Source organism: Condylura cristata, unplaced genomic scaffold, assembly GCF_000260355.1.
Source record: "Condylura cristata isolate star-nosed mole 26May11 unplaced genomic scaffold, ConCri1.0 scaffold00028, whole genome shotgun sequence".
NCBI lineage: Eukaryota > Metazoa > Chordata > Mammalia > Eulipotyphla > Talpidae > Condylura > Condylura cristata.
This window is the reverse complement of record NW_004567129.1, coordinates 10,920,358-10,935,421: the sequence shown is the minus strand read 5'-3', so window position 1 is coordinate 10,935,421 and position 15,064 is coordinate 10,920,358. Positions and strand designations below refer to the sequence as shown.

General features: G+C 39.4%; 1 protein-coding gene across 1 annotated transcript; it reads right to left on the bottom strand.

The window, feature by feature from the left end:
• Positions 1–1,630: 1,630 nt before the first annotated feature.
• DUXB (double homeobox B) lies at positions 1,631–10,012 on the bottom strand. Its single transcript, XM_012730773.1, has 4 exons — positions 9,744–10,012; positions 6,782–6,887; positions 5,999–6,153; positions 1,631–5,088 (listed from the first exon to the last, which is right to left on the bottom strand). The coding sequence occupies exons 1-4, from the start codon at positions 9,894–9,896 to the stop codon at positions 4,519–4,521; spliced, it is 984 nt and encodes a 327-aa protein (XP_012586227.1). The 5' UTR covers positions 9,897–10,012; the 3' UTR covers positions 1,631–4,518.
• Positions 10,013–15,064: the final 5,052 nt, after the last annotated feature.

Below are 15,064 nucleotides of genomic sequence, written 5' to 3'. Positions count from 1 at the left end.
GCTGAAGGGAGCAGCCGTGATACGAGAGCTCTGCTGTGCTGTGTGGGTCAGCTCTCTGGCCTCCGGGGATCGAATTATGCTGCAGTGGCTGGCCATAGCTGGATGACGCTATATATATTTTTTTTTTTAACATTTATTTATATGCATACCTAACTGGGATACAGGTCAGAGGTGCAGGAGCAGTGAGAGGATTCACCAGAACAGGCAGAACAGGAGCAGAACAGGCCAACTGAGAAGTACACTGCAGAGGGGAGCGGGCAGGTCAGGAAAGGTCAGTCACGCCATGTGGTCACCTCCGGGGCGGGGATTGAACTCATGTTGAAGTGGTTTTAGCTTCTTAGTACTGCATTTTAACCCTCTGTGCCACCAGGGAGGACCCTGGATGGTGCTATTTTTTAACCCCTGTGTTACCAGGGAGGCCCATGCATGTTATCTTTTAGGTCCCAGCAGGAATAATTGTTGTTGCCCTCCATGGGAATCTGTTTATGAATACTTCCTACAAAGGAGTCCTTCTTTTGTCTTATAGTCCTACTTCCCTACTAGTGCATCCTGGAATCAACAGCTACATTCAGATGCTTTGTCAAATATCTGCTCTTATGGGAATGCGCTGCAAATCAAACTGCTTACCTTTTCCCCCTGCCTTAGTGTCTTGGTAGGCTGTAACACACTCTGGCAGTAATGCTCTCATCACAGTAATAATTTTAGATGAGGCCTGGGAGGGGATGGATGGTGGGCATTTGTTGAAAATGTCTTCTCCATTCTGATAAGACTGTAGGATGGTTTAAAATCATTGCTTGAAATATGGTGGGAGATATCTAGGCTATCTGTACTGTAGTATAGTTACCATAGCCAGGTGACTTTATAGTGCTAAAAGTTTCAGTTTTGTCAAGTTAAATGCAAAGGGGTTTTAGCGATCAAAAGGTAAGATACAAACAAAGCATACACCAACTTTGGTGCTCATTATGAACCAGTAATTTTTAGTACCTGCTTTTTTAATGTTAGTCATTTCATCTCCTGCTGGAGAAGTCAGTGGGGATATAAAATATTTTTATATTTTTGGAGAAAAATTGTTAAGCAGGGATAGTGAGTTAGATCTTAATAGTTAATGGCTTTGAGCTATGGCTTCATCTGCTTCTAATACCAATTATTCAAGTCCTAGGGCTGGGGCCTCTCTTCTTTGAATTGCCAAATTCTTGTTCTTTAGGGTTTTTCCCCCCCCCCACATTGTAATTCTAGCTCTGCTTTTTTGCTTGTGTTCTGGGAGACATCACTTTCTGTTCAATTTAGCTCTTGAATTGTGGACCTTACTTACCTTTCCTCCAACTCTGAAGCCTTTGAAATTTTCTAGGCCTTTTTAGGCCCCTAATTTCATTAGGGGTAGAAACATTTTTTCCTTGTAGTAGAGAGCTATGCTCCTGGTATTTGTTTTTCTCTATTTCCTATTTCTTCTGAGCAGGTGCTGTTGAACTTCAGAAGTTCTTGAACTTGATCTTCTCTTTTGGCCTAATGGTGTTTGCAGGATCATATGCCACCTGCCTGTATCAACAAGGTATATATATATATATATATATATATATATATATATATATATATGTATATAGCTGGAAACCTAACTAAAGACTAAATAATAAAAGGTTTCTTATTTCATATATGTAGGATAGCTTCAGGGTACTTTTGATTTTCTGCTCTGCTATCCTTAGCTTGTCCTGTAGGCTGCTCCCCTTGTGGATGAAAGGCAGTGGTTACAGTTCCAACAGAAGAGGGAGGATTTCCTGTTAGGTGTTACCTTTATTAATGGGAAACTCCTCAGAGACTTATCCTTGGCCAGAGTTATGGCACATACCTCTTCCTAAGCCCATCTCTAGAAGGGCAAGTGAAATTGAATCAGTTGACTTACAGTAATCAAGATCTATTCTCCTTGGGCTATAGATTGTGAGCTTTTCCAGGGAATGTGGTCTGAAAGCACAGAGTTAACACCCAAATAAAAAGTCAGGGTTTGCTAAAAACCTCCATTGTAAAGACAGATCTAGTCATTTTCTCCAGGAGCAAGAATATCCCACTCAGGAGGAAGCGCCTTATCATCAATGTGGACTTAGTATTTTGTGTTCTCTCTTGTCTCATCTTCCCAATAAATTGCCTTGTTTTTAATTTGCTTCTTGAGTATATTTTCTTACAACAAATGCTATTTATGTTTATTAATGATAATTATGACCTTGGCATTCACTCTGCATATCTTTCTGGTCTTTTTCTCTCAGGTTCTGTGCCTCCTACTGTGTCTGTCAACAAGGAGGCCTTCCTCAGTTGCTCTTTAGATTTTCAATCTGCAGCCTTCAGATTTGATACTGTACTTGTCCTGGGATCTTTCTGGAAATATATTATGCTGTTTCCTGGGATCATCACTTGCCACCATGGGCTGCCACAGATAAGGGTCAGAGATTTGGAAATCTCACTTGGGTTTTATAGAGCAGCTTGTTGATTACTCTTATGCCCAGTAGTTTATTTAATTGATAGCTGTTGTCTACAAGAATATCTTAAGTAAATCAAATTATTTTCCTACATTTTCAAAAAGACAGTGTAAACTTTTTACAAAGCAATCTTTTACAGGTGTTATAGGATGCCATTGGATTGGATAGCTTCTAGTGCCTTTGGTATACTGTGTAAATATACCAAAACCAAAGCCAGAGGCAGTGCAGTTGGAGCTAAGAAAATGAAATTTACGAAGAAGTTTAGACCTACAGAGAGGCACACTGGCATAGTGTACATAGAGGAAAGATATAAAGATCCAGGGAGAGGAAAGCATCAGCATAGCAAGAGAATCTTCAAAAGAAACCAAACCTGCAAACACTTTGATCCTGGACTTCCATCCTCCAGAATTGTGAGAAAAGAAATTTTATGTTGTTTAAGTCATCTAAACAACATGTGCATTTTATCAACACTATCAAATAATTAAAGACATCTAACACTAATTGTATTTGTGTGTGTACACATGCATATTAGTTTTAATTTTTTAGGCAATTAATGAAAGTTTAGTTCTTAGTAGGAAAAATAACTTCTCAGTGTAAATTAACCATAAATTGTGATGGTAGAATATTCTGGCAGTTGTGCTATAGTATATAAATACTTGAGAAACTCTTTCACTTAATGTATGCAGTCAGCAGTGTATATGTCCACTCTTCAGCTCTATTAGTACAAAGTGGTATCTTGGTGGAACTGGATGTATGTGTACTAACCATGTCCCAGTCCGTTCATGGGGAAAAGTAAACAAATGTGAGACTTATCAATGTAAATTGATAAAATGAATGAGGAGGTATTTTTTTCAAAGATTTTTATTGTACTAAGGGAAGACCCATATACACCATATACATCTTTATACACTAAAGCCTATTTTTAAAAGTTACCATTTCCAAAGAAGGGAGAGGATTAAGAATGGTTTCGCAGATTTTAGATTAACATATAATTTATAATAAAATGACAAAATACTTATTTTGTGAATATATATGTATATATGTACACATGTGAATATATATATATGAAAAGCCTAAAACCTTGGCAATACTAACATGGGACTGTTTAGTGACTGTATGGTGTTGCCACTATATTTTCCTTATAGTTAAAGTTAATTGTATGTTAGTCAAAGTTTTTTAAAAAAGCAATAAAAGGAAATAAAAAGAAAAATCAAAAAACAAGGAAAAAATCCTAAGTGAATTTTCAGAATTTTGGATTTATCTGAATTAATTTAACCGCTCCCTTATGATGGATGCTGAGGTAGCTTCTACTTCCCAATTCTGATCCTCAGAGCTCAGGGAAAAAGCTCACTTTCACGAAGTCACATCATCAGAAAATATAGCATCCTTTCATTTTCTATATGACAAATAAACTTCAGTTTGCCTTGTTAGCTTTTCAGAAGTACCAAAGTGTCCCTCATGGGCCTATTCTCATCTGGATGTGATTATAGTTTGTAGATTTTCCAGACTCTGGAGGATGGGGTGCTCACAAGGAGGTTTTATTTGCCAGTAAAATGCTTTGTTCAGGATTCCGCAGCCAGGTAGTGCCCACAGTGCTTCCAGAGGCAGTATGGAGCCTGGAAACCATCCTCGTGAAGTGAACAGGGCAAATAACCACTGCCCACAAGACCGTGAAAACCTCCATTTGGGTTTTCAAGTGGTTTCTCCTACTTGAATTATTCTTGTCCCAAAAAGGATGACTTCATTTTCATTATCCTATAAATTGTACTGATTCTGTATTAAAGAAAGGAGGTCTTGACCTTATTCTGAGAATATTTCTACCTCCGAAAGTTCAGGCCTTGGGTGAGCTTGCAGCATGTGGCGCTGAGTCTGAAAATCTTCTTCACTGAGGCAAAACTGGGGTCCTGGTCCTCCCTCTTTCTGTGGTTATACCTTTTCTAAAAACCTGTGTGTGGTAGGAATTGATTTAACAGGCGTGGGATTTCTACATGTTGCTGGTGCAGTTGGCCAAGGGGATGAGATGATTCTCCATTGATTGCTGTGGCCACAAGTCTTAGTGTGTTCCTTCTCCAGGATCCCATTCTGCAATCAGAGCCTGGCAGCCCTCATCCCACCACTGCATAATGTAAGATATGTCCAGTTCCTGTAACTGGGGCTTTTTGTGTTCAGGATGAGGCTGAGAACAGTCCTTCACCTGCCCTACTCTTGTGCCAGTCTGTTGTTTTTGATTCTGGCACTTTTCTTGGTTTGGGGGTGATAGGAAATCAGTCTCGGTATCTGAGAGGTCTCCTCCCAGAGTTGGTGGCATTGGCACATAACTCCTAAGTGTCGGAGTAGGAGAGCTGTCTCCTCCCTTTGCAGCTGGTATGGGCTGCACCATCCTGACACTTGGTCCTTGGGTCACACACGGAACAAAAGACACATGGGATGGGAGATGAGCTGGTAGAAATGTTTGTTTCTGGCTGAAAGATTTGGAGGAAGGAAAATGATGAGACCTGCCTGTAAGAGTGGAAAGGTCAAATTCGTGCTGCTGAACTATTAGATCTGGTCTCTCACTTGGATCATCTACCAAGGAAGTCATAGGCTCACTTCTGCTCTGCCCAGGGTACAGAGATCTTCGGTTCTGAAGCCACAAATATGTGAGGAAAAGGGAGACATGGACATCATAAGACATGGCTCTGGCTGTGTTCTCATACTGTGTAAAGCAAAGGAACTAGCAATATAGGCCTTATTAGAAGGATGGCTGTGTGTGTGTATGAAATGAGTTATTTCTGTGTTTGTGTATACATGTGCATAGTGTGTATATAGATAACATAAATTGATAAAATACAACACATTCCGCAATCAACTATTGATGAATTGAAATTGGCTGAAAAGATATAATCTAGGATCTTCTAATTGCAACAATGGTTCATCAAACAAGCTCTTTACTAGGTTGACATTTTCCCACTCATTATGGATATGTGTATAAGAACACATATGTTTGTGCATAAATCTGATCAGGGTTATAAAAACACAAATATGTGTTTTGGGGGGGGGTTTATGTGCCAAAACTTATGAATATGGTTCCTAGTCATAAGCATTTATCGTTTTCTAGTCACTATCCCCAGTATGTAGAAAAGGTAATCAATGGGGACAATTTTGTCCCCCGATTGGAGGACGTTTGATTACATTTCTAGATTCTTGGGGGGTGTCAAAAATAGGGGCCTCTCAGGTTTTCTAGGCTAGAAAAGATGAAAAGTAACCTATGAGGCACAGAATAACTCCTCACATGAAAGAAGGCCCAAAATAAGAACAATGCCAAGCTGTAGAAAACCTGACAATGTCTCAAATAGGTATTAACTGTCACATTTTCCCACTGGTGATTCAACTGGATATTTTCCTTTTGCTGGAATATGACAGTGCTGGCTGTTTACCCTTATACTTTTGTCCTTACGACCCTGATAATCCAAGGTCAAGGTTTCTAGCAACCCCTTAATGGGTAATACCACTTACAGGGAAGACATATTTGGTCCACAGACAATAGAACTTACTTGAATTGTTGATTCTGGAATGCCTATTTGTTTAGCCCCTTTTTTTCTGTTCACAATACAAGGGAATTGGCTCCTTTCAAAGTCTTGAATTAGGATGTTTGATTGAGATCTTGTAACAAATGTCTGGTCTTGTCTGGTTTCTTTTGGTAAGTATTCTGAAGGAGAACACAGAACAAGTGGTAGCTTTTAGGACATTTTTCATAGTAGAGCTAGAAATTCAAACTTGCAAAGATAATGCTGATCTCATTAATCGCCCTGGGTGGCAGGAGAGTACCCTGCCCTATTTAGAGCAGCAGGAGAAAAGATCCAAAGATTTGCCTGCTAAGAACCTACCTGTTCCAGCCAACTGTGCATATATTTCTGATATAAGGGTGCTCAGACAAGCTGTAACTGGATTCTTCATGGAAAATTTGGGCACAGCATTGCAGAATCATTTCCTTTCTCAAAGAAACCCACTGAGGAAATATATTTGGACTAGGTAGGTCCTTTTTTTTTTTTTAAAAGACTTTTTTTTTTTTTTTAATTCATACAAGAACTGGGGTACACGCCAGAAGTATGGGGGTTAGGGGAATGAGAGGATTCACCAGACATAGAATGGGGAGCAGAACAGACAGATCTACTGAAATACACTGCTGAGGGGAGCAGCAGGTGAGGCTGTGCCATGTGGGTCAGTTCCCTTGCCAGGGATTGAACTTGTGTTTCAGGGACTGGCGATAGCTTCAGAGAGCTATGTTTTAACCCCTTGCACCACCAGGGAGGCCCAAAGGACTGGTGGGTTCTTACCTTGAGTCCAAGTTAGAGTCTCATCCTGCACCTGGGTTTGGTCTTTTCCTAAGTAACATTCAGATTCCAACTGTCTCTGTTTCGTTCTATGGTTTTTAAACCAAATCTAAGTGGGAAACAAGACAGAAAAGTCATGTAACTCAGTCTGTGTCATTCCAAATTCCAGTCCAGTTCAATAAAACCCATTTTATCAACTGCCATTGGGGTAATATCCATAAGAAAAAGGTGATATATTCCTAGGAATGATGTTTCCATTAGCATATAATTCAGAACAGCACACAATCTGGTTCTCAGCTCATATTAGCGTTTCTCTTAAGGTTATCTTTAAGTAAATTTCCCTAATTTAAGAGGCACTTCTAGTTCTCTCAAAGGAAATGAATATTGCTTTATTTCTTACTCTACTTCTCTAAGCTGATCATCAATGTCTGAATATCTTTTTTTGCCCCAATCATCTCTTCATAAGGAATACTGTTTCATAATATACAATATGCATGGGATTGATCTTAGAGAACAGTTTCTTTAAATTACTAGGCTGGCATCCACATTTCCTCTTTTTTTTTTTTTTTAGAAGTCCTTTCAGGAACCTGCACCACATTTTCTTTCTCCAGACCATAAAACTTGTCATTAACAAGACCAGTAGACTTCTCTGCTTGCTTCCTCAGAACTGTGATTTCTAACTTCTAAGTGTTTTATTTTGATAATTTGTCCATTTAGGATGTTAGTGACAACCAATATTTAACAAACTACTCTTACATCCTAGGCATTATGCTAAAAGGTTCTATCCTTTAGTCAGTATTTTCAGATAAGTCTTAAGCACAGGTGAAAACTAATGACCAAATCAATGAACATTAGGCAGAGTCATACATGTGCTACATTTTTTCCTGGACTCGACATCCCCCTTGGCAGCTTTTGCAGCCAGTTACCAGGTACTCTCATAGAACTCACCTTTATTGCTGGAACTAAGTAACTGCTGTCACTGTTACTTGTTATCCAGAACAAATACATAAAGAGAAAAGGAAAATTACCCCCCAGCATATGCTCAGATTGAGGACTTAAAGCCACTGGCTTCTTGGAGATGCTAAATTTGGTAAAAAACAATCTGAACTCATTTTCATATTGCTCTTCATCACTTTAAATACTATTTCATTCTACTGACTTGGAGGTGTTTGTGTATCATACATTGGACAAAAATTGAATATCCAAAATAGATAAAGATCTCATGCAACTTAACAACAGAACAGTTTAACAAGTAAATGGGCAGAGGACTTGAACAGACTATTCTCCAAAGAAGATGTACAAATGGCTATTGAACAAATGTTCCACTTTACTCATTGTTAGGGAAATGCAAATCAAAACCTCAACAGGTTATCACCTCGTATCTATAAGAATGACCTATATCAAAAAGCTGGAAATGGTATGTGTTGGTAAAGGTGCAGCGAAAAATGAACTCTTGTTCACGGTGGTAGGAATGTAAACTGGTACGGTCTCAATGGTAAGGAGATTCCTTAAAAACCTAAAAATGGAATTATAGTATGACTCAAAATTATCTCACATACGTATTTTTACAAAGAATATGAGGACACTAATTTGAACATTTGTGCATCTGTGTGTTCACAACAATATTATTCCCAATAGCTAAGACATAAAACAACTTAAATGACCATCAGTGGATGATTGGATAAAGAAAGTGTGGTATGTTTACTCAAAGGAACAATACTCAGCTACTACAAAAGATTAAATTTTACCTTTTGTGACAACATGAACCAAACTTAAAGTGATTAAACTAAGTGAAACGACTCAAAGTGAAAAACAATTATTGGATGGTTTCTCTTAAATGTGAAATATAGAAAAAGCAAATGAAATAAAAAAAATCACAACAAAAATGACTCATCTCTGGCCCTCCCTGGTGGCGCAGCGGGTTAAAGCACAGCACTGAGAATCTAAAGCCGCTTCCTCATGAGTTCGATTCCCGCCTGCCCCGGAGGTGACCACATGGTGTGGCAGACCTCTCCTGACCCGCCCGCTGCTCCCCTCAGCAGTGTACTTCAACGATCTGCCTGTTCTGTTCCCCGCTCTGTCTCTGGTGAAGCCTCTCACCGCCCCAGAGCCTCTGGCCTGTACCCTGTTCTGTATGCACAAATAAAATAAAATAAAATAAAATAAATTTAAAAAATGACTCATCTCTGTGAAACACCAATAAATGTATTGGTTACCAGAGGAAAGAGAAGTAAGAGGGTCAGGAAGGAAGGGTAGAGGGTGTCAACCTGATAGTGCGACTAACTCTAGAACTTAAGTGTTGGGTGAGGTGAGGCTTATACACATGTAGAGGGGAAGATGTGCCCCTGAAATATATATGGTATTGTAAATAAATGGTAAATCAATAAAATTTTATTTTGAAAAACTGTTTGTGATGGTATAACTATTGTATACAGCTACTTCTTAACTAATTGAAACCAACTTAAATTTTCCATCAGTAGTTACTCAAAATAATACAATAGTTTTACTTCATACACTCCCGTGTATGAATCACATCAGACATTTTAATAAAAAGAACAGCTGAGAGCTGGGAATCATACATGATTCCTCCCCCCCCCCCAGTTCCTTTCTCATTACATTTTTCCTCATAACTACATTTTTAATCACTTTGTAGTTACCAATATGTAATGGTATCATATCTTTATAGTGACCCAATTTTCTATATACTGTAAATCTCAAAATATGATTTAATTATCATCTGTTGGGAAAGGCTGGACCAACTACTCTTTTTTCATCTGTACATACGTTTAACCAGTATCTCCACCACTGGTAAAGCAATATAAAGTTCTTGTTTTGTTTCTGATTTTACATAATAGGAAATACTTTGGGAACAACATACCTGACACAGGAGAATTGTCAAAGTGCTGAGCCCAGCTTTTCTCTTCACCTTGACTGACAGATAATAAAATAGAAACCTAATGCATACCTGAATTTTAGACTCTGGAATGCCAATTTCCTTGGCCATTTGTTGCCTGGAAGCTTTATCAGGGTAAGGGTTGTGTTCAAACCATTTCTGGAGGATATCCTTTTGGCTCTGGTTGTAAACAATCCTGCCTTGCCAGGCTTCTTTTTGTAGCATGCCTGATAAAGAGAAAATGGGGCGAGGAGTATGAAGGATATGTTCTGGATTAAAAACTTAAGTGAGCATATGTCATGTTTGTTCCAGGTTGAAAGCTTGTAGGTTTGATGTTTTTATTTTAGGGATATACCTGATGTAGCTAAACTGGAGACAGAAATTGAATACATATGCACATTTATATACACATACACACACAGAATTAGAAAAAACACAAGCTGTGATCTGAGTTACCAAAGGAAGAAGTTACTGAAAGTCCACAAATTACATGCTCGAAATAGAAGCATAGGAGCTAGGTAACTTAATGGAAATAAAATGGGAAAAGTTAAAAGTATAAATAAAACTGGTACTTTGTGATAAACACATTTTAACACAATTAAATGTAAAATATATTCCATGTTTTTTCTTTTCTTAAAGTGTCAACTTTAAAACTTTCAACAACCCATGCATATGGCACTCAATGGCGTCATCTTAAATTTGAAATTCCAGTCACTAACTTCAAAGTATCCATCAATCCTCTGAAACAATTTATCACAGCAAAACAGCTCCTACTCCAAGTCTATCCCTTTAATAGTAACTGTAATTTTAACTTGGAAAAGGAACCATGACATTATCAAAGAAGACAGTAAAAAGCAGATGGGAGTTTTAACACTTGCTGTGCTGTCTTAATCTATGTTGAGAAGAAATACTTGGATCCATAGTGAGTGAGCGACTAAGCAGCTCTCCAGACACAGGATTTAGCAACTATAATGACCCACCCATTTCTTAAACACCCTTCTACTTTAATCCCTTCTTTAAATAAAATTTAACACCTTTAGAAACTTGAAGTAATCAGATTCAGAGGAAGTATAGAGTCTGTCAGGTAATTTTATTTTATCTACTGTATCTTTCCAAATACCTATTATCTTTCCAAATCTGATTTGTATTATAGCTTTCCAATATTTGTGCTCTGTACATATATGTGTTGTCCTGTATAACATTTTAGTACTCTTTATTTCTTAATTATTTTGGCTTAATATATGGTTATTCTTTATATTTTTCCATTTTTCTTTCCACTGATAGTGGAGTTTAAATGTCATCATTGTGGCTAGTTTATATATATATATAGTTTATATACTCCATAGTTATTTTAAAAAGTTTATCTAGGTGTAAGTACCAAGGTTTTTCCTAAGTTAAGGAGATTATCCTCCATTATCTGGGTGGGACTCATGTAATCATTGAAAAACTTCAGCATTTCTGAAAGAAATTACCCCTGTGGACAGCTTCATTCCTACCAGTTTCAGTCTGCGCTTCAAAGGATCTGCCCTAGAATTCTCATTCTTGTCTAGCCTCCATAACAGATAAATCAATTCTATGTGATACGTATATACATTTATATGATTTCACTAGTTCCTTACTGACTGGAATTCAGAACACTGTTCAATCTCTTGTTGAGTGACACAGATGTTACTCTGCAGATGGTTGAGAACACTCTATACATTGTATGTACTTGGGTGGTGATGTGATCAAAGAACCAAAACCATGTGAGGTAGATGCTGAAGTCAAAGGAAATAGGCATTTTGGTGAAGGAAACAGTTGATCAGGTGAGCCACTACATGTGACCATTTTCAGAAATGAGAATACTATGAGAATTTTGTTATATGTTTTCTGTTATCCCTTAATCCAATCTGAGATATAATAGTTAACCTAAATCACTGTATTTAAGTGTTCTCAAAAGAGAAGGATGTACATCACCCAAGGATGTTACATCTGCTTTGGGAGAAAGGGTGAGCATGTTTCTATTGTAGGCAGGATAGTTGTATCACATTAGGCAGAAATATCACTTTGTTGTTTTATTTGGTAATTATATCTATGGTTTCTGGAGAGGTGTATGGTTTCCAGGTTGACAAAGTGTGGACAGAAATAGTTTTATGTATCAATATTGCTAGGCTATAAAACCTGCTTATTAAAACACTGATCTCTGTATTTCTGTGATGGTATTTTGTAGCTGTGACTCAAGTTCATTATCACTTGTGTTTAACTATGGGAATTATCCTAGGTAATCTGGGTGGGGTTGAACGAACTGAAAGGCCAAAAGGACAGAGGAAGCTTCCCTGAGAAGAGGAAATTCTGCCAGTGAAGAATCCACCTGTACTATGAATTTCAGACTTGCCCAGTCGGCCTTCACTGTCACATAAGCACATCCTCATGCTCACTCCTGACTGCTCAGGAACTCTGATATAGTAATCAAATTGCGCCTTTTGAATTGATGACATTAACTGGACAAAAAATATGTATGTGGATTTGTCAAGCGAAGCCCCGTGGGTGCTGGAAAAACTACTGAATCCTAGAATGATGGCAACTTATGTTTTGCCACTGTAAATTCTTTTGGTAAATATGTCAGCCGTGAAAACCTGTAAGGCAGAAAATGTGACAATCCCTTTTGTTCAATTGGCCACCTGGCTGCCCCTATCCTATCGACCTCGGTTGTCAGCTGAGGCTGGTTGGGGAGCGATGGGACGGCACCGCGATGTTTTGATAGACTCTGGAGAGCGTTAAAAGAGCATGGTTTGGCCCGCAGACTTAAACTGCAGACCATTCCTTGGGTCCCCTGCCAGAGGATGAATTCCAACATTCCTGCCAGAACCAACACCCAACCGTTCTCTCCGGAGCTTAGATTCCGACCAGTGATGCCATCCACTAAATCCCAAATCCCCCTCTACGGGCTATATCCTGATTTTGACTGCAGAAGCAGAGTCCCCACTTCTTGTTCCTAAGGCTCTGGTCCCAGCTTGACCTGCGGTGTCTCGGTACCCAGGAACCCATGCGACGGGGACCGGAACTGGCCTGTGAAAGAAACCCTCAGCCTCGTCCTTGACTCTTCTGGTCCACGGTCTCGGGCGCCGGAGGTCTGAGAGCAACGGAACCGGAATCCGCTTGTTGGGGTCCCCGGAACTTCCGGCGGGTGCGGCAGTCTTTGAGGAAGTACCCGGATCAGCCAGGATTCTGAGCCGCCGGGCACTGTCCTGCTGTTTCCGCCCTCTCGCCGGTTACTCACCCGCTGAGTCCCAGAGCTGCGGGAACAGCTGATGCAGCAGCAGAGCATCCCGCGGGCGTGTGGATGCCCTTTCCTACAGGCCTTCAGTGGATGGGGGACCTGACAACTCGCTGGCCGCGGCCGGGTCCCTGCACCTCCTCAGAACTGGCTGGGACCCCTAGCCAGCGGGACCCCGACTCTCGGCACCTCCCACTGTCTGAGGAAGTCCCGCCCTCAAGGAGCTTTGAAACCTCTGTGCTACCTGGCTGTCACGCAAATAGTTCTTTCGGGGGGGAAAAAGGAATCTCGGGCAAATAAAGAAAAAATAGGAAGTAAAAGTATAAAATAAAAAATACTATGATTCTGTATGTGCTGTAGGAGTGAAAAAAGTTAAGGGGATGTTGGAAATGATTTCATTGAAGTAAATTTGGAAATTTACGTGAAACAGACCTATTGGAACAATTAAGTACCCTCCAAATCACCCCCAAATGGTTGCCTATACTTAGAGCCCGCAGTTACCGAACTTCCCAGAAGACATCTGAACCATTGGGAAGAATTTATTTTACTTCAAATTCAACTAAACTTTTAATGAATAAATGATGCCAAACTTACGAACATAATTTCCAAAATCTTAAAACACTAGCAGCTCTAACCCAGCAAAATGTGAAAAGGATGTCATGATCTCCCCTGGGATTTTCTCTAATCATGAAGTTCTCTAATAAGAAATTCAAATCACCACATGGAACAGATTGTAAGACATCACTGTAATAGATGAAAAAATGGAAAACTTAAAAGGAACACAAAGAATCTGAACACACTAAATTAAAGGGTACTCTGTAATAGGTCACTTGCTTTTATATGCCTATAGTGTGTATCAGTCTTTCATGATACCAAGATGTACTCCAGTCTGTCATTGTGCTGGCTTCCTTTTAATGGTCTTTCTTACTTGAATTTGAGAGTTCTCCCAAGCACTTGAAAGAGTTTCGCTAAGAGTCACATCTAGCAGCAGAATTGCTGGATATTTTCAACTTAAATATTTATAAGGAAATGTCTCCTGTGCTTTCTCTTTACTAGGACTCTAAACTCACCCTTCATTTCTGAAAACAAGTATAATTCCCCCCATTGTCCCTTCTCCTTCCACCAATTCTGACACTATCTGGGTTTTCAACAATCAGGGTCAATTCTGATACTATCTATACAGATCCCACAAATTAAGGGCACAGTCCTAGAGGTTGCTCCCTGTGTTCCTGCCCTTTGTATATCCACAGCAAGACTCAAGTTGGCACCTATCTAGCTGACCAAATGGCTATCATTTGGAGGTTCCCTTTTCTCCCTTGACTCATGATAGAATAACTTTCAGCTCTAAGAACAGTTTTCTCACTAAATGTCTGTTTTTGTTATAAAAGGAACTCGGGAAATGGCTTGCTAAATGAAGTAAATATCAGCATTGCATTGGAAGATGTACAGGGCATGATGGATTATGCAAGCTAATGTGTATTGTGGTGATTTGGGCCAAAATGTAAAAGAAACAGGGCCCTTCCTGGTGGGCAACCAGTTAAAGCACAGCACTGCAAGCCAGCTGCAGCCACTTCAGCATGAGTTCGATCCCAGCCCCGGAGGTGATCCATGTGGTGCAGAAGACCGCTTCCCACCCTCTCACTGCTCCCCTCAGCAGTGTATTTCATTTGCCTGCTCTGCTCCCCACTCTTTCTCTGATGAATCCTCTTGCCACCTCTACCTCTGCCTGCACCCCAGTTCTGTATGCATAAATAAATCTTTTAAAAGATGTGAAAGAAACAAAGACAAGGTATTACACCATGCAGGAGACAGTATATCAAACTTTATAATGGCTGTGTCAGGAGTACAAATTGAATCCAAGAATTAAAAGCATAAATTTTACTGTGTAACTCTATTTTTGAAATTTCATAACCAATGTGAATTATTTTACAAAAAAAAAGGTTAGAATTTGTCAAATAAAAATGGGAAAACACACAATACTACATTTTTAGTACTTTTAAGATAAGTATTCCAGGTTTCTCTCCTAAGACTAAGACACAGACTCCTTTATCCATGGGGCTGATGTCGGGGCACTCGGCTTCTCTGGTTCTCCTTGCTGTAGCCCTTGACTGAGAGGCAGTGGTGGAGAGGTGGTGTC

Excerpts from the sequence above, each read along its gene's own strand:
- DUXB (XM_012730773.1), bottom strand. The coding sequence starts at position 9,896 with ATGCTACAAAAAGAAGCCTGGCAAGGCAGGATTGTTTACAACCAGAGC. Across the intron at positions 6,154-6,781 it reads GACTCTAACTTGGACTCAAG|AATACTTACCAAAAGAAACC; the intron begins GTAAGAACCCAC and ends GTTCTCCTTCAG. Across the intron at positions 5,089-5,998 it reads TTCCAGAATCAACAATTCAA|AACCGAAGATCTCTGTACCC; the intron begins GTAAGTTCTATT and ends TTGTGGCTTCAG.